Here is a 20,296-nt window from a genome sequence, read left to right on the forward strand (position 1 = left end):
GGGTTATTATTTTTTTTAAAAAAAATACAATATAATTAATAATCAATTATAAATAAAATAAGAAACAATTTAATTAGAATTAGATAAAAAGTGACCTGTTTGATAGGTTGTAGGTCATATGACTTATTTAAAGATAATACCCTATAAAAGTCAACTTATTTTGAGTTAATCAATGGATTTGCTTATTTGAAAAGACCGAGTAAAGATTTGCTTATTTTGACAAATTATTTTGGGAAGTTCATTAGGCTTGAAGTGTGGATGTAGCATGGGCTTCAACATATCCAGCGTTTAATATTCCACTTTGAAATGAAGGGTGGATAAAATTCGAACCCATGACCTTTGTGTCACGCTAGGCTTTTAGTTGAAATCCAGGATCGATTTACGTACTCTATCATTAATATTTTAAAATTATAAAAGTGAAGACGAAGCTAACATTAAGTTTTATTTTATAGCTATTGATGAATAGTCATGCCCAATTTCTCTATTCAACTTAAATATCCTTAACCAAAGCAAAGATATTGAAGTAAAAAAATGTGCAAAACCTACTAGAGAGGAAGCATTACAAGGATATGGCATTATTGCAAGTTTGCAACATTGGTCATTGCTTAAGACACATGACAACTTTTTTTTGGCCAAGTAATTAGCCTCAAATCAATGCTACTACTAGTGTATTAAGTATTTAATTATGTATTACATGAAAATAATTCCATATTTGACCATGAGTAAACTAATCAAAGTCAAACCTAAAAAGGCCCCCAAAGAAGAAAGAAACAGGGGAAAACAGAGCCAAAACACAAAGACAAGACAAACTACTACAATACTCTTTAGTCTACTATAATTGAACATACTAATTATATGATAAATTCTTAGACTCCTTAATCTTCCTTTGACTTCCACGTGGAATAATCTCATCCGTTGGATATGCTAATGGTGAGGTTGACATTGATGAAGAAGGTAGAGAAACAGAGGAACCACCCTGCTGTTGCTGTGGAAGCGGAGGAGAAGACAAAGAAGAAGACATTAACATTTGATCTAATAAACTTAATGACCTATAATCACCATCATTAGAATCAAATGAACCACTGATTAATCTTGAATAATCAATATAATCCTTGTAATCCCCTGTTTCTTGTAAAAACTCCAATGGTTGATTTTGCACTAATTCTTCGTTATTTCGAGAAGCCGGCAAAAGGGTTGCTGGAGAATTGGAAATGGTTAAATGGATCGCCGGAATATTTGCCGGAGCATTCTGAAAAGTGACATTTTCAGGGAAATTGAGTTTGGCTTTGCTTCCCCTGAATTTAAGGGCAGCTTCGTCGTAAGCTCGGGCAGCAGCTTCAGCAGTGTCGAATGTGCCTAACCAAACACGGGCAGCTTTGTAAGGGTCCCTAATTTCAGCTGCCCACTTGCCCCAAGGCCTTTGTCTAACTCCCCTGTATTTTCTTCTACTTGGCTCTGCTCCAACTTGTGGTAGTGGTGTAATGTTGGTGCCTTCGTTTTTAATGGGATTTTGATGAGTGTATGTGAACGTTGTTGATGTTGCTCTTGTTGTTGGTCCCTCTGCAAGTAGAGATTTTATATAAGTATCGTATTCATTAACATTGCATGTGTGGTGTTACATCACAAGATTCGAAACTAAAAGGATATTTTCATTGCATAAGGTAATATGCTAACATATGTTAAATAGTGTCAAAATGTAAACTAGTTTAAGTGATAAAAGTATACAAGTTATCAAGGGAATGAGATTAGCAATCACTTTATTAATGTTTAAGGAATTGTATTAGGCTAATTAGAAGTTACTAGTGAAGTCTCAGTTTATAGCGTTTTAATGGTACAATTCGACTGAATCAATTATCTAAACACTAATATTACAAAATATATATTGGACATTTGGACACTTAAACTTTGTACATAATAGTAATCAAACATATCTCTTGTACTAAGGGAGACAACTAGGTTAATAATGTTATCTGTTTCTCGTGGTAAGATACGGTGAAACTCTTCTCTTGTACGATAATCACATATCCATGTACTATAAATTCATAAAATACTATTCTAGATCAACAAGTGTTTTCATATAGGTTGATGTTACAAATGAATTATATCGAAAGAGGTCGGCAAGCCACAATCAATAAAACAACATTAGGCCTTTTTATTTTCAACATGACGATTCCTATGTACCATGTTTAAGGTTTTTGCCGTACTAGTTATTAAGTACTAAGAATCTTAGTTGAATATTATTCAAATATAGTACAAATTAAATTAAATGTATCCACTGAAATTTGGAACACGGAAATTAGTCATTTAGCATATATTATGAACACAATACAAGTGGATCACTCTAGCAAATGGACAAGACAGCATGCATTATCCCAATTTGTGACGCATAAAGTAACTAATACACAATATATTATAAATTAGTTGTTAATTAGCTAGTTCTAAACATGGTTATTCTATTTCAGTTAACAATCTGTCGTATTGAGTACTCCGAAGTCCGAACAATGCATGAATTGATGAATGTAATAGCGTCAATACTATATTATAATTTCGTCGTACTTTTTTTTTTATTATATTAATTGTTTATATTAAAAATATTCCTTACGATAAGCTCACGCGTTTAATGTCTTACATGTTACATAATGAATACTTAAATAATTTATTTATACAAGTTTAAAGGTATGGATTAATGGTGTACTATATACGTACTGTATAGTGTATACAACTATTTAGCGTGTCATTGGCACCAGATAATGGTTCTAATGTTTGTTTGTTCTACAATCTATTAATATTCTTGCTCACAAACGTATATTTATACTGTTCTTAGAATAAATAAAATGTATATTGAACATGTAATTTGATATTTATATTATGCATTTTATGACATGAAAAGTGTTAATATAGGTAGCCGATGTAGGGATAACATCACATGCATCAATGCATATAATTATACGGAGTACCTAATATAATGCCATGTTGTTGTACTAATATCATGATGCATATATATGATTGTCACACCAAAAATTGCATCTATTATAGTTGTATGTGAGGTGTTTTTTTTAAAAAAAATAAATAAATAAATTATTCGGTGTACAATTTTATTAAGCTGATACGTACGTCTAATACAATTTGTAATACGTAGCTTTATGATGAACACTAATGCATGAACTAATTAACAACCTATTTAACTCAAATCTCTCTTCCAATTTAATTTAAAGGTTTATAAGATTTCATTTAAAGTGTATATTACGTTAACATATATAGTTTTTATAAATTTTACTCGTATGTGATTTTTATTCGAACAAAACAAATGATAAGTATTATTTAACTCATCAACGACCCATCTAACTTATAATCAATAATTTTATTTGATATTAGTCCTATTACCCTAACCTTGATGCTTTCATACAACAATCATAAATACAAGTAAATTAAAAGAAACAATATTAATTTAAATCCACCGCTAAAAAAACAAAAAAAAAGATTCTAAGTGAAGTTTAGAAGATAAGTACTAAAGAGACGTACCTTTTAGAGGAAGATATGGATATGAATAAGAAGAAACCAAATTTCCATGCCCATGCCCTGCTTCAACATCCAAAGACAATCTCCCCTCTTCATCTTCATGCCTTCTCTTCACCCCAAAACCCGACGACGACGACAACGACGATGACAACCACAGACTATAATAATCATTACTCATAGTAGAAGAAGCAGCAGCACCAGAAACAACATGAGTAAGAGCAGAAACCATCTCATGCATTTCTCTTTCCCTACTAAAACCCGGTATCATTGGACTTAATATCTCCTTCATCATCATATTCATTCCTTCTTCTTCCTCAATTGAGCTGCTTGTGTTATTATTACTCATATTAATAATACTTGTTCCTTCAAAGTCACCATTTTTATTTCTTTTGCTTCTTTTCGCCACCTTTTTTTCTTCTGAGAAATATACACACATTAATTAATTAACAAGGGGTTTAATTAATTTTGTGTAGTATTTAATATTTAATATACTAGTACTAAATATAATTCTAAACTTCTAGATAATTTTGACGGTTTTTTGTAATAAATGGCTAGCAAGCATTTATATATATATACGAAATAATTTAGATTGAGACGCCGCCATTGAATTTTAAAATTTATAATAATAATGTGGATATTATGCTTCCAGAGTAAGAAAAAGTATTGTACTTGTAGTATACATATACAGTTACGAAGTATTATTTAAATAAACTTTTTTATTATTTTAATTTTGGAGGGAATTTCTGGGTTCTTACTTGCCCAACTTGGATTTGGCTTTCTAGCTACTAGCTTATTTTTGCAAGTGGTTAATTTGGAGTTGAACTAAAAAGCCAAGTAGGACACGGATATGGAAAAAAAAAAAAAAAAAAAAAAAAACAATGTTCATTATTCAACGTATTCTAATTCTTTGATTAATTTACCATAATAATTTAGTCAGTTTAATGCAATGCTCAAGTGTTATTTTTTACTTATTTATTTATTTATGTATTTATTGTGTATTCATACTTAAGCCCTGTTCTGTTCACCTTATTTCCACTTATTTTACGAAAAATAAGTTCTAATAAGGGTTAATAAGTTCATATAAGTTCAAATAAGATAAGTTCATGAAAAATAAGTTTAGATAAGTTCAAATAAGTTGTGATAACGGTTAATTAGGGTTGTCCAAGTTCAATTTAGAACTAAAATAAGTTCAGATAAGTTAAAATAAGATCAGAAAAGTAAAAAATCAGATGAATAGAACGCACCCTTAATTTTTCCATCACAAATATTAGATACAAAGTATATTAGTCTATGCAATATTCGCCCTTAAAAGATTGCCCATTTATCTATTTTTTTCCTGTATTTAGTGGTTAGACTAGCTATCAATTACTAGTTGCACGTGGGGTGATGATGAATATTAATCGTCATACGACTTTTATATAAAATAATCACTGTCAAAATAAGAATAACTTTTAGAGTAGAGAAAGGAAGCAGAGAGATTATCATATTAGAGAAATTGATAAAGTAAATGTTTCGTGTCAAATTACATATTCTTATCACTATAAACTTTCAATAAAAACGATTTTTCTATTTTCATTTGATTTTTCAGAGCGTAATGTCTTTATAATAGGAAAACGGAATTAATATCATCACAAAGATAGGATGAATTTTGACACGTCCAAATGTCTTTAAACATTAAATTATACAATTTTATTTATAATTGCATAATATAAAAAAATCAAATGATAATGGTACAAGTAAAATGGGTTGACATAGTTAATTGAGGAAAGTGATTGGGAAAGTCAAAGTTAGACTTATGGATGTTTAATTTTAAAAAGGAAGAGGTCAAAAAAGAGGAGAGGTTAAGAGAGGAGGCGGGGTGTGAACGTTAAGTTGTCAACGAAGCAAAACAGCGTCAAAATTTTAGCAGCAACAGTGTCTTCCAAATTAAGGCAAGTCGGCCTCTACAACTATCTACCAGAGAGAGTGACGAAACCTGATTAGGCAGCAATCTAATGCATGTACGTTATTGTAGGGAACCGACATCAAAACTCTTAAACTTTTTATGGTCCCTCCTTCAGTTCAGTTCTCTGTATCTATGATGTGAACATTTTTGTACCGTTTCACTAACAAAAACATAAATTGGCCTTTCTGTTACAAAGTCATATACTTTCTCGATCTTACGATACGAGTATCCCTCTATTTTATAATAATCGCAACCCTTTGACTTTTGTACTATTCATAAGCTTATTTTGAGTCTTTGATCATACTTTTTATTAATAAATATATGTTGTCATGTAAAATATTTTTGGATTAGTCTTTATATATATTTTCATTGTATTAACCTTATAAACTTTTTAATAATACATAATTACAAATATTAATGGTCAAAGTTGTGCATTGATAAATGTCAATCAAAGTATTGCGGTTATTATAAAACGGAAGGAGTGCCTTTTAATTTGTATAATAAAGTATAGTGTATTTTTTTTCACTTTAGCTTATTATACATGCCTGACTAAACTTGATTAACTCTAGTTTCCTTCATAAATACACATGGTTGAATCTAACTGGACTTAATTTCACCTCAAATTTATACGAGTACTTCATATTAGATCAATATACACGATTACACGCAATGTGTTTTTTAAATATCTAAATTTATAGAGATTTGTATAATATTGTAAATATAGGAAATGAAATTAATCCACCTTTGCAACATGGTAAGTTGATAACCCCTTTAGATGTATCAAACCTTTAAAAGCCTACGTAGTAAGTTGCAATCCTAAAAGCTAGAAATTGATGAGGCACTTGCTCTAATTAATTTACAAAAAGCGAGTGATCATTCTGGAAAATAACTGCACAAAAAAGGATAATTCTCCTTCAAGATGCTCCTACAAAGTATAAGATTTTGCCCTACTCTACTTTAACAGCTTATACTAAAGTCCCAAAACAGGTGTTTTTTTGTAGCCTTTTTCAATTTTGGGACCAATCTACTAGTACTACTACGGAGCATATAAATCTTTCGAATTAATAAGAGGTAATTTAATTATATGGAAAATCAGAAAATATAATGAGAGCCACAAGTTCTCATTCCACTATATAATGATAATAGTATAAGCACAAGAACAATACTAGTACATTCATATCCCAAGCTAACTTTATATACAAAGATGCCCAGCTTGGACAGCTACATTTTTTCAGTTGTTTTGACCGGATTCCATCTTTGAGCAAAATATACATAATTTCTCAAACAAGCAACAAGTATCGCCTAAACGGATTATTAGGCCACTCCACTAGGCTAGACAAGCACTGATGATAAGTATAAACGCTTATGTTGCATACAGGGATCATGTACTTTTTAACTTCCACAAGCCAAGCAATCATCGCGGTTTGTCAGTGAACATACCATCTGTGCTAGTTTAGAACTGTCGTCTCAGCTGCTGCTGAAGCTGTCTTGGTTGGATCCTGAATTAAGTACCACAGAAACAGATGTCAGCAAAAGATAACTGGGACTTATTCAAATATATCAACAAATTAAATGGTAAAACAGTGCAATACATTTAGTATGGAAGTATCCACAGTGAACTTGATAGCATCAGCAGCTGCTCGTGTCCTTAAATAGTACATGCCTGTCTTCAAACCCTTAGACCATGCATGAAAGTGCAGAGAAGTTAACTTTCCGAAATTGGGTTGTGTCATGTGAATATTTAGGCTTTGACTTTGATCAATGAAACATCCACGATCAACAGCCATATCAACCAGTGTTCTTTGTTTAATTTCCCAAACAGTCCTGAAAAGGGTTTAAAGAGTCAGCACCCAAATGAAAGAAAGTAAATCAAGGAGGAATTCATATAGGAGAATAAAATACTATACTTGTAGATAGCTTTCAGGTCTGCTGGGATCTCAGGAATTTTCTGAACAGAACCATCGTCATATACTATCTGGTTCTTCAGCGTAGGAGACCAAAGGCCCATCTCAGTCAAATCGTTAAGAAGATGTTTGTTCACCACAACAAATTCACCACTGAACACATAAAAAAGAAGAAATTAAGGTTAGCTAAATATTGGATCAGATAGGACAGGCTAAGGACATAAGTAGCACTACAAACCTTAAAACTCTTCGACTGTAGATGTTGGAGGTGTATGGTTCAAAGCACTCATTATTTCCGAGAATCTGGCTTGTTGACGCAGTTGGCATAGGAGCTACAAGAAGTGAATTTCTAATACCATCCTTAGTTATCATTTCCCTAAGAGCACTCCAATCCCACCGGTCTGACGGAGTAACACCCCACATATCTGGTTGAAGAATACCCTGTGGAATGCAAACAATGATCATAAGCTTTAAGAATGCAATTGCTGTAGCTTTATATAAACAAAGGAATCCATCACAGCCTAATGTAACTAAAATTGCTTTCGATTTCCAGTCATACCTTGCTGACAGGGCAGCCCTGGTATGTCTCATAGGTGCCTTCTTTAGCAGCCAACTTACAGGATGTTTTAAGAGCATGATAGTATATGGTCTCGAATATGTCTTTGTTCAACTGCTGGGCCTGCAATTCACAAAAAGCAATTGATAGGGATGACAATTTGCATCATGTTTGCAAGGAATGTTGAAGATTTAATAATGTTACCTCTGCTGAGTCAAAAGGCATGCCAAGCAAAATGAAAGTATCTGCAAGGCCTTGGACTCCAATTCCAATTGGCCTATGTCTCATGTTTGATCTCTTTGCAGTTTCAACAGGGTAATAGTTCACATCAATAATTTTGTTTAAGTTTGTGGTAACAACTTCAACAACCTCAGCTAATTTATCAAAATCAAAGTAGCGATTTTTTGAACCCAAACTTCCAACAAGTTTAGAAGGCTGAGACTCAGAAGGAATCCCCTGCACAAAAACGTAAAGTTTTAATTATTAAGAGAAGACAACCAAACAGTTACAAGCTTATGCTGCATAGAAAAATAGGATAGTCATAAACATGAACTATGATTACCTTCTCCCTCACATATCGTGGAAGAGCAATAGATGCCAAGTTACACACAGCAGTTTCTGTTGGACTGGTGTACTCAATAATCTCAGTGCACAGGTTTGAAGACTTAATGGTGCCAAGGTTCTGCTGGTTGCTCTTCCGGTTACATGAATCCTAGAATTGCAAAACATAACAGTTGGTTTAAAGCAAACCTTAAGAAAAAGTATGTTGCAATATCTTAACATTTAGCTTTATGATCAGGAACAGATCTTACCTTGAACAGCATGTAAGGAGTTCCTGTTTCAATTTGAGCCTTCAGTATCTCAAACCACAAATTTTGCGCCTGGACGACCTTCTTTGCTTTACCCTGGTAAAGAAGATATACATGCAACAAATCAGCTAAAAGCATAATACACGTATATAACCCATTAATAAGTTGCAATGCAAACAACCCTCTTGAAAAAGAAGGATACATTACCTCTCTTTCATATTTGACGTAGAGGTTTTCAAATTCTTTACCCCAGCAGTCCGCAAGACCTGGAGCCTCATTAGGACAAAACAAGGACCACAATCCATTACTTTGAACTCGTTCCATGAAAAGATCTGGTACCCAGAGAGCATAGAAGAGATCACGAGCACGCTGCTCATCCTGAAAATAGAAATCAATGTAAATTAATATGACTTACAAGGGAGGCCCCTTATCTCCTAAAGCTAATACAATACCAATATTCCTCACAGCAACAAGTAGATTACAGAGATAACATATATCCATGATTTCTGTAAACTGCCAATAATCACAGTGACTGAAACACACCTTCCCGTGATTCTTCCTTAGGTCTAGGAACTCGAATACATCAGCATGCCAGGGTTCAAGGTATATTGCAAAAGCACCTACATAAAGAGATAGATATTATGTCAGAAAATAACCTATAGAAAAAGGAAATTGGTTAATATGAGATGTGAAGACAACATTGCACCTTTTCTCTTCCCTCCTCCTTGGTCAACATATCTTGCAGTATCATTGAACACCCGCAGCATAGGGACAATGCCATTTGATGTCCCATTAGTACCGCGTATATAACTTCCAGTGGCACGAATGTTGTGCACAGAAACACCAATACCTCCAGCAGACTTGCTAATAACAGCACACTCCTTCAGAGTATCATAAATTCCTTCAATGCTATCGTCTTTCATGTTGATAAGGAAGCAGCTACTCAACTGTCATTTCCATCAAGTCATCAACAACCAAGGTTAATACTCAATTACCAATAATTGCAGGAAATATAATATTAAAGCCATAAGACAGAACTAATAAACTTATTAATATCACATACTTGAGGCCTTGGTGTGCCAGCATTGAAGAGAGTTGGAGAAGCATGGGTGAACCACCTTTGGGACATCAAGTGGTATGTCTTGATGGCCGACTCGATATCATCCTTGTGGATCCCAACAGCAACCCTCATCAACATGTGCTGAGGTCTCTCCACAACTGTCCCTTGGACCTTCAGGAGATATGATCTCTCAAGGGTTTTAAAACCAAAGAAATCATAGTCAAAGTCCCGGTCATAGATTATCTCACTATCCAACTGTGCAGCATTCTGCAAGACAAAATGATAATCATTCATCAATAAACAAGTCTCAATTGAAAATTAACAGAAAAATTTTCATTCACAGGTTTCTACAATAACCTATAAGTATTCATCTGTCTCATTATACTTACCTCAATAGATTATTTTTTGGTTAAAATATGCTCATATTTCATATTAGTTTTCAATCCTATGACATACTCTGCTAAGATCATTTATCTTGTTAGATCTGAAGCAGAAAAAAGGTTCCATTGACTGAAGAAAAAATGCTACATGATAATTGATAACATATATCTACAATTCTCCCATGAAAGTAGCTTAATTATGCTTAATTAGTAAATATATAATCACTAATCATAGATCAAACTTCAAATAATATATCAATGGTAACACAATGCATATTCTAGATCAATGCATGCACAACAATCCGATATAAGTAGCTATAAACACAACATCAAAACAACCACCGCATGACAAGTAACATAAACACGACATCGAACCATCACCCAAAAATGCAATACAAAATCAGATTCATTCATGTTAAACATTACGCTTAAATACATCAGATGATATAAAAATCACACTGAAGAAATACCTTCATGATGATATCATACACATCATCAGCAACCAAAGGCGCCTTCAATCCAGACCTCTCATTAAAATGAGTGTACATCTCCTTTATCCTACATCAACATTACAATTAATCCAATCAAAAACCCCAATTTCTAAATGCCAATTATAAAACAAATCAAAACAATATAACACCACTTACGTCTCAGAGAATGACTTCTTAGTTTTCTTATGCAAATTCGAAACAACAATCCGTGCCGCCAACTACAACAACAACATCAAACCAAATCAAACACCGAAACCGAACCCGAAAACACAATCAGTCAAATTGAGAAAACAATACAATTAAAGCAAACCCCAGAAAAATAAAAAGGAAATAAAATAGCAAACTCACAGAAGCATAATCAGGATGATTAGCAGTCATAGCAGCAGCAGTTTCAGCGGCTAATTCATCAAGTTGACTAGTCGTAACACCCTTATAAACCCCAGCACAAACTTTCTGGGAAACAAGAACAGGGTCACAATGATCTACACTAAGACCATAACTCAATTTCTTCAACCTCGCGGTAATCTTATCAAAATGAACCGTCTCTTGACGCCCATCTCTCTTAACTACATACATCTTCTTCCTATCTTTTTCTGGGTTAGTTAATTTTTTGGCTTTGTTCTCAGAGGAATTTCGTCGAACAGGTTGTGCGCAAGAAAAATGGATAACCCAGTAAAGAATAAATAGCAAAAGGGGTAGAAAAAGGAGGCGGGATTTGGAAATATTTGGGGATTAGGGTTTCGATTTTCCCTCGTAGAATATTGTCTGATTGCGGTGGAAATGAATTTAAGATTTGAAAAATTGGCGCCAAAATTGGGAAAAACTTGTTGGATAATCTTTTGATTTAAATTGAAATCTGAAAATGCGGGTTCATGTATGTGAGTGGAGTGGTTGACGAATTGATTATTTTGGGGGGAATCTCGAATATGAGTTGTGTTTGTATATGGTATTATGGTGGGTACCATTTTCGCTTTAATTTATTGCCTTTGTTGGCCGTGATTTTGGTTTCATTTTTGGGATTGGTTTCCCGCTATTCTTTGGCGGTTTTTACTTCCTCCCACGAAGATAATATACGGTATATTGTACGTTTGAGTCAACTTAGAATCTTTTATTATAAAATCTCTCCTGTCAAAATAAATAAAAATTATAAAATCTCACTATTATAAATATTAATTAAAAAAATATTAATTTAAAACCGTAAAAAAAAAACACCAATAATGTAGTAGGAGTTTTTGTTAATAAAATTTGTAGTCATATTTTATTGAATATATTCGTGAAAAAAAAATTGCATTAAAAATCGAGAATTTTAAAGTGTATAGAATAAAAATATAACAAAGGAAATGCTTTTTATTCAAGCTATAAAATGATATTGCAAGTTAAATTGAACTTTAGTAGCTCTTTTTAACTGTTAGGAAAAACTTATTGCTATCCGACTTATCTTATAAAAATTTGCTGAGTACTTTTTTTTTTTTTTTTTTTTAAAGTGTGTGTAAACTTAGCTAGTCATCTTACTTCGTGTTTAAATTATTTTTTATCTGTAATTCTTTATTTATGTGTGAAATAGTCTTATGCTATAATTATTTGTCATAATTGCTTGGGAAAAAAAAAAAAACTTATCTACTCCATATTGCAAAGTATTCCATAATACTCATACTCCCTTTGTTCTTGAATAAGTGACACAGACAAATTTAACACACATGTCAACGCATACATTTGACTTTAAATACGGTGTGCCCGGAGTTACTCGGTTGGTCACGGGACAATCGGTCAATATTTATCTAGACAGTTTTTTAGAGCATGTCAGCCTGTCTCACGATGATAAATGCTATAAATATATACTCCCTCTGTTCCAATATATAGTTTTTGTTTTTGTTTTATCACAGTATTTTAGAAATGGGAGGATAAGGTGGATAAAGTATACTAAAAGTGGACAAAAGTTAGACAACGGTACAAGACAAGGGGATAATTTAAGGGGAAAAAAAATGAAAAATACAATTATAGGAAAAAATTAGAGAGAGAAAGTGGAAAAAAGTAAAAAGCATGTGGATAATTTATGGGATTAGGAAAATGAATAAAGTTTAAACAATGAGGGTATAATATGGTCTTTACATACTATCCAAAAATAGAAACATGAACAATATTTTAGGCTTCAAAAATAGGAAAACAGGAACTATAATATGGGACGGAGGGAGTATGTAAATAAATATCAGTAAAAAATATTCAAAAGTTATATTAATACTGAGGACTGTTCATTAGTCCAAGACCGGACCGAACCGGACCGAAGATCGAAAAATTGAATTTCAAGAATCGAACACCGGAGCGATTAAGCAAGGACCGAACCAGGACCGGACCAATTTCATAATTTTTATAAAAAAAATCCTAATTTTAAATAATTTATGGAAAACTCGAAAAAAAAAAGAGGAAAAACAATGTTTTAACGTCTTTTTTTGTATGTTTGGTGTAAAAAAGCTCATACGACTAAAGTTTTCCAAACTTGTTAAGGGTAATCTTAATTATTATTTAAAGGTTTTATGTAGTGTTAAAAAGTAATGGTTAATTTTATTTTATTTTATTTTATGTCAATTATTTAGAAATGGAGGGAGTATGATTACAAAATATTTTACCTACACTTTATTCAAACATATTTGAATTAATTTTGTCTAAAATAAGTTGAACCAAATGAATTTTATACTTTGTTCTACAAAAAAAAAAAAAAAAAAAAAAAAGAATTTTATACTTGTGCCAATGTGGGTTTGTTGTCCAAGTGTAAAAGAATGGCCGATTTGCTTCTTTCGAAGCAACACACATTGGAAAACTGTGAAAGGTAATTGTGGTATGATGTGAGCATGTGACAATTTTGGCTCCGAAGGTGTTGGACTTGGATTGATTTTGTAGGCATTGTCTGACTTCCATATTGGGCTAGTTATTCCTGACGAACCCAACCGGGTAACCAGTACAAAACCTCACATGGGCCGTTATGACTAACAGCTAAAAGAGAAAGGCTCGTGATTCTCGTGAGCCATTGATAGTATTTGTCTACTCAGCAATTGATACTGAGTAATAGAGATGGACATGAGCGAGGCCAACACGTAAAAGGTTTTAACCCCAACACAAGTTTGGCACAATATGAGAAAGTGAGAAACACGTCATTGAGTAATTGTGTATGGATTTTGTTTTAAAAATCGGACACGAAACTAACATGAGCGCAACAATTTAACTTGTTTACCTTTGAAGTATTTATTAAAAATATCATCGATTTTATTAAAGGGGTGTTGACATGATATGACACATGGATCTGGTCATGCATAGATTTCATTTATGAAAGATCAACACAATCTTGACACAATATAACCATTTCTTAATATGACTGGCTTAAACATGAGATGCATATGTTGACATGACACTTAGGCTTACACAACACGAACCCGTAGGGTCCCGTACCCACATTTATTGATACAAAGAAATACAAGTATATGAATTAACTAATCTAAACCATGGTAATCACATGGTAAAACCTTGGTAATAACGATACAACGTTACTAAACACAGACGCCAACAAACTCATATACATTACACAGCTGTCAAAGTTTAAGAAGATATTAAAACTTTATATTATCTCACTTAATCCCAAAGCAAACAAACAAATAAAACGAACAGTCAACTGCCCTCCAATAATCACCACCGCCGACGCACCATTTTCTCTCTCTCTCTCTCTTCCCTTCTCGCCTCTCTCACACGCACATACACTCTCTTTACAGTTGCTCACCACCCCACTTCCACCTCTCACTTTCTCTCTCCTCTTTCTCTCTCTAAACAAGCTTCCATTTCTATGGCGGAAGAGAAGGAATCTACGTCTGTTCCTCTCAGTCAAGTTGATCCTGAAGATCCTGCTAAAGCTCCTCTCACTTCCTCCAATTCTTCGTCTCGCGAGGTTAGGGTTTCCTCTTTTTTTACATTCTTTGTTTTACTATTTTTGTTTGTTTTCGATTTGTAATTGCATTTTTTTTGGGGCTAATTTTGGAAGAACATTGTTATTGAGGATTGGATTTTGGGTTGAGTAATGATAATTTTTGTGTATAGTTTGAAGTTGGTGTTGATTAATAGTTGAATGTGTTTGAATTTGGAGGTTGATTTTGTGTGATTGTGATTGAGTTCGTGGTTGGTGTGTGTTGATTGATGATATTTGACCTAATTTGGGGGAATGTGGGGAGGGGAGTGAGTACTCGGGTGGGATGGGAATTGCTTTCGAGGTTAGATTTGTGAGATTCTGTTTGCTGAATTTTTCAGCAACTGATTCAAAAGAATCGGAAAAATTAATTAAAAATACAATTGTGAATTATGGATTGTTCTGTGATTGTTTGGATGCTTTATTATTATATCATGATTTTCTTGTTTTTGACTTAGTTTGGGGACCAGGAAATAAAGCGTGACATTTCGTAGCAAAATTAGTAAAATTGATTTTGTTTTCGGATGTTTAGTCAATGTGAATCTAATTGCTGGATTTATGAATTACCAAGCAATTAGAGTCCATTTTGTTGGTATTAGGATTTGGGCATAACTTGGTGCCATATACATTGTTTACATGTATCGTGATTGATGTTTTAGAATTTATGATAAAGAAATAGGAATGTAAATTTGGTTGAATAAGAAATAAGTAGCTGTGTCAGTTAGCATAAGAATTACAAAGTAAGAAATAAAAATAGTGGTTTAGGTAGCGATCGATAATGGCGTTGGCTAGGGGATATAGTATAAGAAGCAGAGGATAGATTTGAACAAGGAAAGATGGATGTTAAGCGCTAATGCTGGTATTAGCATGCAGCATATCTACTCTAACCTTAATGGCTTGTTTAAGTTTTTAATGGCTGGATGTAGATTTTCTGAACAATATCATTTCTCAGTTCTCTTATCAAGCTTTCTAATTCACCCCTGCCTGTGGTGACCCAATGTCATAGCTTTGTAAAGCATCTTATGCTCCTGTGTATTACTCCTGTATGTTTGTGAACACATAGGGCCTTAGTGAAGATGCTATTTAGTTGTACAAAGTATTAGATTTCTTTGTAGATGAATTATTTTTCTTCTCGATGTTTTGTTCTGTGAAAATGCTAGACTACCATTGTAAATTTGTTATCAGTGGTTCTGTTCTGCTTAGAATATTATTTATCTACCCAAACTTGCTTGTCATGCCCTATGTAGTCATTACTGTAATTTCTCAGAAGGATATTGGTATCAAAAGTTGTGATCCTATTTTGTCTATGTGGACTGGTGAAGGATTTGGCACTTTGGCATCATACATCTGACCTCCAGCCACTATTTTATCCTTGTACTAACACATATATGTTTTGCCAGGCTTGCTGTTATGTTCTCCAGAGTTGGATTTCTAAAAAGTTCATGACTGGATGGTAATTTGCTGTGTGCTGAAAATTTTAGCTCTTGGTTTTAAAGTATATTGCTAACATTTTTGCATTGGTATTGAAATTGCAGTGTGGTTCTCTTCCCTGTTGCAGTCACCTTCTTCATTACTTGGTGGTTTATTCAGTTTGTAGATGGTTTCTTCAGTCCTCTGTATGAGAGCCTTGGGATTGACATATTTGGTAATTTCATTTGTTTCGTTATACTCTTTACTTGTTGTCCTTATGTGACATTTTTTTGGCGGGGTGGGAGAACTAATTTTGATCATAGGGAGATGCCTAGGCTGGGTCCTGGGTGTTTTTTTTTTTTTTTTTGCGATGAAATCTAGAGCTAATTCTGTCTATTAATTTTTTTCTCTGTCAAGGACTGAAGGTTTTGTAGGGAAGGTAATTGTAAAGCATGAGAAAACTGATAGGGTGTAACAATGTAGTACAAGATAAGTTAAGTGGGTTGAAATTAGAGCTAGCAAAACAGGTAAAATCAGTAAGATTGTCAAAGGCAGTCCTTTGTGACTAAACAAATATATTGTTAGGGATTGCCAACTATAGCTGAGATGCCTGTTATAAGATAATTGGAAATACATTTCTGTAATGTTTCTTAAAGTGCTATATTCCTCTATTGTTATCTGTGCTTTGCCTAGATTGCTTTTTATTATATAATATATATATTTCTCTCTCTCTTTTAATATAATAAAACTGTACCATCAATGCTTGCAGAAGAAAAATTTTAGGTGGATATTCCATCTATGGGAACAGAATAATCTTATGCACATTTCTACTTGTGGTCTAGGAACATGTAATGTGTGAATTGTTCTTATTGATTTATTTTTCCCTGGATTTCTTGCAGGACTAGGATTCATCACTTCGCTATTGTTTGTTTTTCTTGTTGGTGTTTTTGTTTCCTCTTGGATGGGTGCCACTGTTTTCTGGCTTGGAGAATGGCTGATAAAAAAGATGCCTTTTGTTAGGCATATATATTCAGCGTCTAAACAAATTAGCTCTGCAATTTCACCAGGTAATACTTGATTTTGAAGACTTCCTGTCAGCCTTACCTAGATGTTATGATCACAACTTAGATGCATTTCTCTTGGTGTGTTGCAGTAAGATAATTCATGCATAGGGTTATATAGCTTTCTTTCTTTGTTGCTCAAATAGTATTGACCGTTGTAGTGCTATGATAAATCTGACAACTTCTATGTGAATGGCTTTCAACTGGCTATCATGTAAACTTAAAGCTTATGATGTCTTGATGTAATCTATGTTCCTGTGTTTCAATGTTGGGTCAGGATGGTTTGAAGCTGACAGCTTCGTTTTTCTGATGTCTTGGATTTTTAATGTATTGAACGTTGTCCAAATTCTTTTGAACAGATCAGAACACTACTGCTTTTAAAGAGGTCGCTATAATTCGTCATCCACGTGAAGGTGAATATGCTTTTGGCTTCATCACATCTTCTGTCACTCTGCAGGTATGTGAAGCAAATAAACATATGCTGTTTTCTTTTCCATTCCTATTTTTTACAAGTGATTTTTACAGCTAGTATTTAGCTTCTATTGGCGTCGCACACTTGTACATTTTATGTCTACACACTTGTATACATGCATGTGCATTTGCTTGATGAGAAAGGCATCTTGATTTGTAAATCTGTTGCTTTTCAGTATGGTTTTAATTAGTTTGCACATCCTCAATATGCATGCAAACTCATGCTTGTATGAATTGCTGGATAAAAAATATATCTGATGAATTTCTTGGGGTCAAATAGTCAATCCTAGGGGAATGAAAAAACCAAAAATATTTTAAGCTCTGCTAGATAAGTGCTAAAACAAATGAGAAGCAATACTATATAATACATTACTTTGATAGCAGTAACGTAAATGGGAACAATGTAGTGCTTTGCCTGCCAGTCACTTACTCATTTGAATTTAGGATTAGCATTAGGTGATTTATGGAGTGAGTGCAACTGCTCAAGGCCTTTCCTTATTTTAATAGTGTAGCTATTACTAAGTTAATGATCTGGAAGAGTTACAGAAGTTGGTACTCTGATATGAAAAGATGTGGAAGACATACATTTTCTTTCTTCGTGTCATGCAGTCAACTTCCTCTTGGCACTGCATACTGAATAATGTTGTGGACTGGTGCTTGACTGTGGAGAAAAGAGAACCATTTTTGCAATGTTGCTGATATATGGGCTCTAGTAAGATAAGAAAGTGATGGCAGTGCCAAAGGTGAAGTGAGCTTTTTTGAAGATCTAGTTTAGAAGGACTTTAAAAAAAGAGTTGAGAATTCATGTGGTTAGTGGCTAAAAGTAATCTACAAGTCACTTTGCTCTTCGTAGATATTGATGACCTATGTTATCTCTATAGCTCTTTTGAGAATAGACCCTTTCTTAATCTTGAAAAAACAAATGTGTAGGGGGTTGGGGGTTGGGGGTTGGAGGAGGCAATATTTATTATATTTGTGTTCTTAGGTTTTGAATTTCTGAATGGTATTAATTTTGGTTATTTTTGCTAATTGCAGAAAGATGATGGTGACGAAGAATTGTGTAGCGTGTATGTTCCAACCAACCATCTTTATATCGGAGACATCTTTCTGGTCAATTCCAAGGATGTTATCAGACCAAATCTTTCTATTCGTGAAGGCATAGGTCTGTACTCTGTTTCCCTTTTCCTTCCTGTTTATGTATGAAAAATTCATATTGAAGCATACAAATAGCTATCTTTTTGCACCTAATATTTGTGTTTTCTTTTATTTTGAGCTATAGAAAGAGCTACTATTAGAGTTATTAGTATTGGAGGTGAAGGGAATCTGAGATAGAATGAATTTTAAAAGAAACAGCTGTTACACTACCCTTCCTTGTATGCGGTTTCTTTTCTAAAAAATGTTCTTCACATGTCAGTCATTTCAATGAAAATCCTTGTATACTTGCAAGACATGATATTGAACTCTTTTTAACACCCCTTGTATTTACACACTGTTTTTCCTTCCCCCAGAGATAATTGTTTCAGGAGGCATGACGATGCCACAAGTCATATCACCTGTAGAAAGAACACTGCGACAAAGTGACAGAATACCGATGAATAGATTGTCAACATAATACTAAGGATGAAGGATGTTTGTTTTTACAACTGGTGTGATGTCTGATTATCAATATGTGAAGAAAGCTAGTTTGCTTGCAGATAATACCACAAGAAATTTGTTATGCCCACGGCGATTTCCGAGTGGATTCAATGTGGAAATTTCAGTAATCCTTAACTGTTATATTCATTCGTGGTGTGTATACCGTTGTTCTTGTAATAGTGACCTCTGTACCCAGTATATAGGAAATTTGTAAAGGTAAGGTTAGAGATTTTGATGGTATCCAGTAGCTTCAATCGATTTTATATAAGCGTCAAAGCGTGTATCCTAAATTATTCCACTAGATAAATTTTATGCTTAAATCAGGATGATAGTTTGCACAAATTTATGATTTGGGAACTTTTGGTTCTGTGACCTTTCATCTACTGTATAGCGGTAAAAAAGAATAATTTCAGTCTGACATAAAATAAGTTGTGACAAAATAAGTTCAAATAAACTTGGATACAATAATACTTTGTATAACTTTATGAGTTAAGAAGAAATAATACAGGTTCAAACTAGATAATATGGAGTATAATTTCAGGCAAAATAATATGGAGTACTAAACCTGCTGTTATACGGGTTTAGACGAGTCAAATAGACATCTACAATTATACACATACAAATATACCATGCTTCATTCTGACCAGACCTCAACCATATTACTTCATGCTTTGATTAATATTTGGCCGTTTTGGTACTTTATACAAAATAGTATATGTATTTTTATGAGGAAACTTTTTAAAATTTTAAACTTCTAAATATTTGATGTTTGTAGTTTTAAACAAAATGTACGAGTAAGATATTTTGCAGCATGAGGATTTTATCGACCTCAATTAAGATAACTTTGTATGGACTAACTAAGTAAAGCTTAACTCATTTGGTGATAGTCTTACCTTAAATCCTAGAGATCTTGTTAATACTAAATCAAAAAAGATTATGGTTATTGATTATGAATTTCCGATAAGGATTGTTAATCTCCTAATAAAAAAATGGAAATAACTTTTTGACTAACTTGGGAAAAAAAAATTAGAAAAAGAGGCCTCAAATGGATAGTTGGACACCAATCACAAAGAAGAATAAAAATTCCTCATTTTTCCTCAAAATAACAA

At 33.3% G+C, this 20,296-nt stretch overlaps 3 protein-coding genes across 3 annotated transcripts; 1 reads left to right on the forward strand and 2 right to left on the reverse strand.

Moving 5' to 3' along the window:
• Positions 1-506: 506 nt before the first annotated feature.
• Positions 507-4,065, reverse strand: LOC110695211 (ethylene-responsive transcription factor ERF110-like). Its single transcript, XM_021872437.1, has 2 exons — positions 3,523-4,065; positions 507-1,560 (listed from the first exon to the last, which is right to left on the reverse strand). Exons 1-2 carry the CDS (start codon positions 3,953-3,955, stop codon positions 848-850), a joined length of 1,146 nt encoding a protein of 381 aa, XP_021728129.1. The 5' UTR covers positions 3,956-4,065; the 3' UTR covers positions 507-847.
• Positions 4,066-6,549: 2,484 nt separating this feature from the next.
• Positions 6,550-11,717, reverse strand: LOC110695212 (ribonucleoside-diphosphate reductase large subunit). The gene is made up of 15 exons (XM_021872438.1): positions 11,013-11,717; positions 10,821-10,882; positions 10,644-10,731; positions 9,797-10,060; positions 9,440-9,680; positions 9,277-9,353; positions 8,941-9,111; positions 8,737-8,829; positions 8,487-8,636; positions 8,129-8,380; positions 7,928-8,047; positions 7,607-7,809; positions 7,372-7,521; positions 7,057-7,288; positions 6,550-6,963 (listed from the first exon to the last, which is right to left on the reverse strand). The coding sequence occupies exons 1-15, from the start codon at positions 11,238-11,240 to the stop codon at positions 6,913-6,915; spliced, it is 2,382 nt and encodes a 793-aa protein (XP_021728130.1). The 5' UTR covers positions 11,241-11,717; the 3' UTR covers positions 6,550-6,912.
• A 2,515-nt stretch (positions 11,718-14,232) lies between these two features.
• Positions 14,233-19,558, forward strand: LOC110695215 (protein LIKE COV 2-like). Its single transcript, XM_021872442.1, has 7 exons — positions 14,233-14,595; positions 16,011-16,063; positions 16,146-16,255; positions 16,920-17,087; positions 17,441-17,538; positions 18,588-18,714; positions 19,061-19,558. Exons 1-7 carry the CDS (start codon positions 14,494-14,496, stop codon positions 19,162-19,164), a joined length of 762 nt encoding a protein of 253 aa, XP_021728134.1. The 5' UTR covers positions 14,233-14,493; the 3' UTR covers positions 19,165-19,558.
• Positions 19,559-20,296: the final 738 nt, after the last annotated feature.

Source organism: Chenopodium quinoa, unplaced genomic scaffold (genome assembly GCF_001683475.1).
Source record: "Chenopodium quinoa cultivar QQ74 unplaced genomic scaffold, ASM168347v1, whole genome shotgun sequence".
Taxonomy (NCBI): Eukaryota; Viridiplantae; Streptophyta; class Magnoliopsida; order Caryophyllales; family Amaranthaceae; genus Chenopodium; species Chenopodium quinoa.

Coding starts and splice junctions, on each gene's coding strand:
- LOC110695215 (XM_021872442.1), top strand. CDS start 14,494: ATGGCGGAAGAGAAGGAATCTACGTCTGTTCCTCTCAGTCAAGTTGAT. Junction 16,064..16,145: donor AAAAAGTTCATGACTGGATG/GTAATTTGCTGT, acceptor TTGAAATTGCAG/TGTGGTTCTCTTCCCTGTTG. Junction 17,539..18,587: donor CATCTTCTGTCACTCTGCAG/GTATGTGAAGCA, acceptor TGCTAATTGCAG/AAAGATGATGGTGACGAAGA.
- LOC110695212 (XM_021872438.1), bottom strand. CDS start 11,240: ATGTATGTAGTTAAGAGAGATGGGCGTCAAGAGACGGTTCATTTTGAT. Junction 9,112..9,276: donor TAAGGAAGAATCACGGGAAG/GTGTGTTTCAGT, acceptor TTCTATTTTCAG/GATGAGCAGCGTGCTCGTGA. Junction 8,637..8,736: donor CTCCTTACATGCTGTTCAAG/GTAAGATCTGTT, acceptor TTGCAATTCTAG/GATTCATGTAACCGGAAGAG.
- LOC110695211 (XM_021872437.1), bottom strand. CDS start 3,955: ATGTGTGTATATTTCTCAGAAGAAAAAAAGGTGGCGAAAAGAAGCAAA. Junction 1,561..3,522: donor TCCATATCTTCCTCTAAAAG/GTACGTCTCTTT, acceptor CTCTACTTGCAG/AGGGACCAACAACAAGAGCA.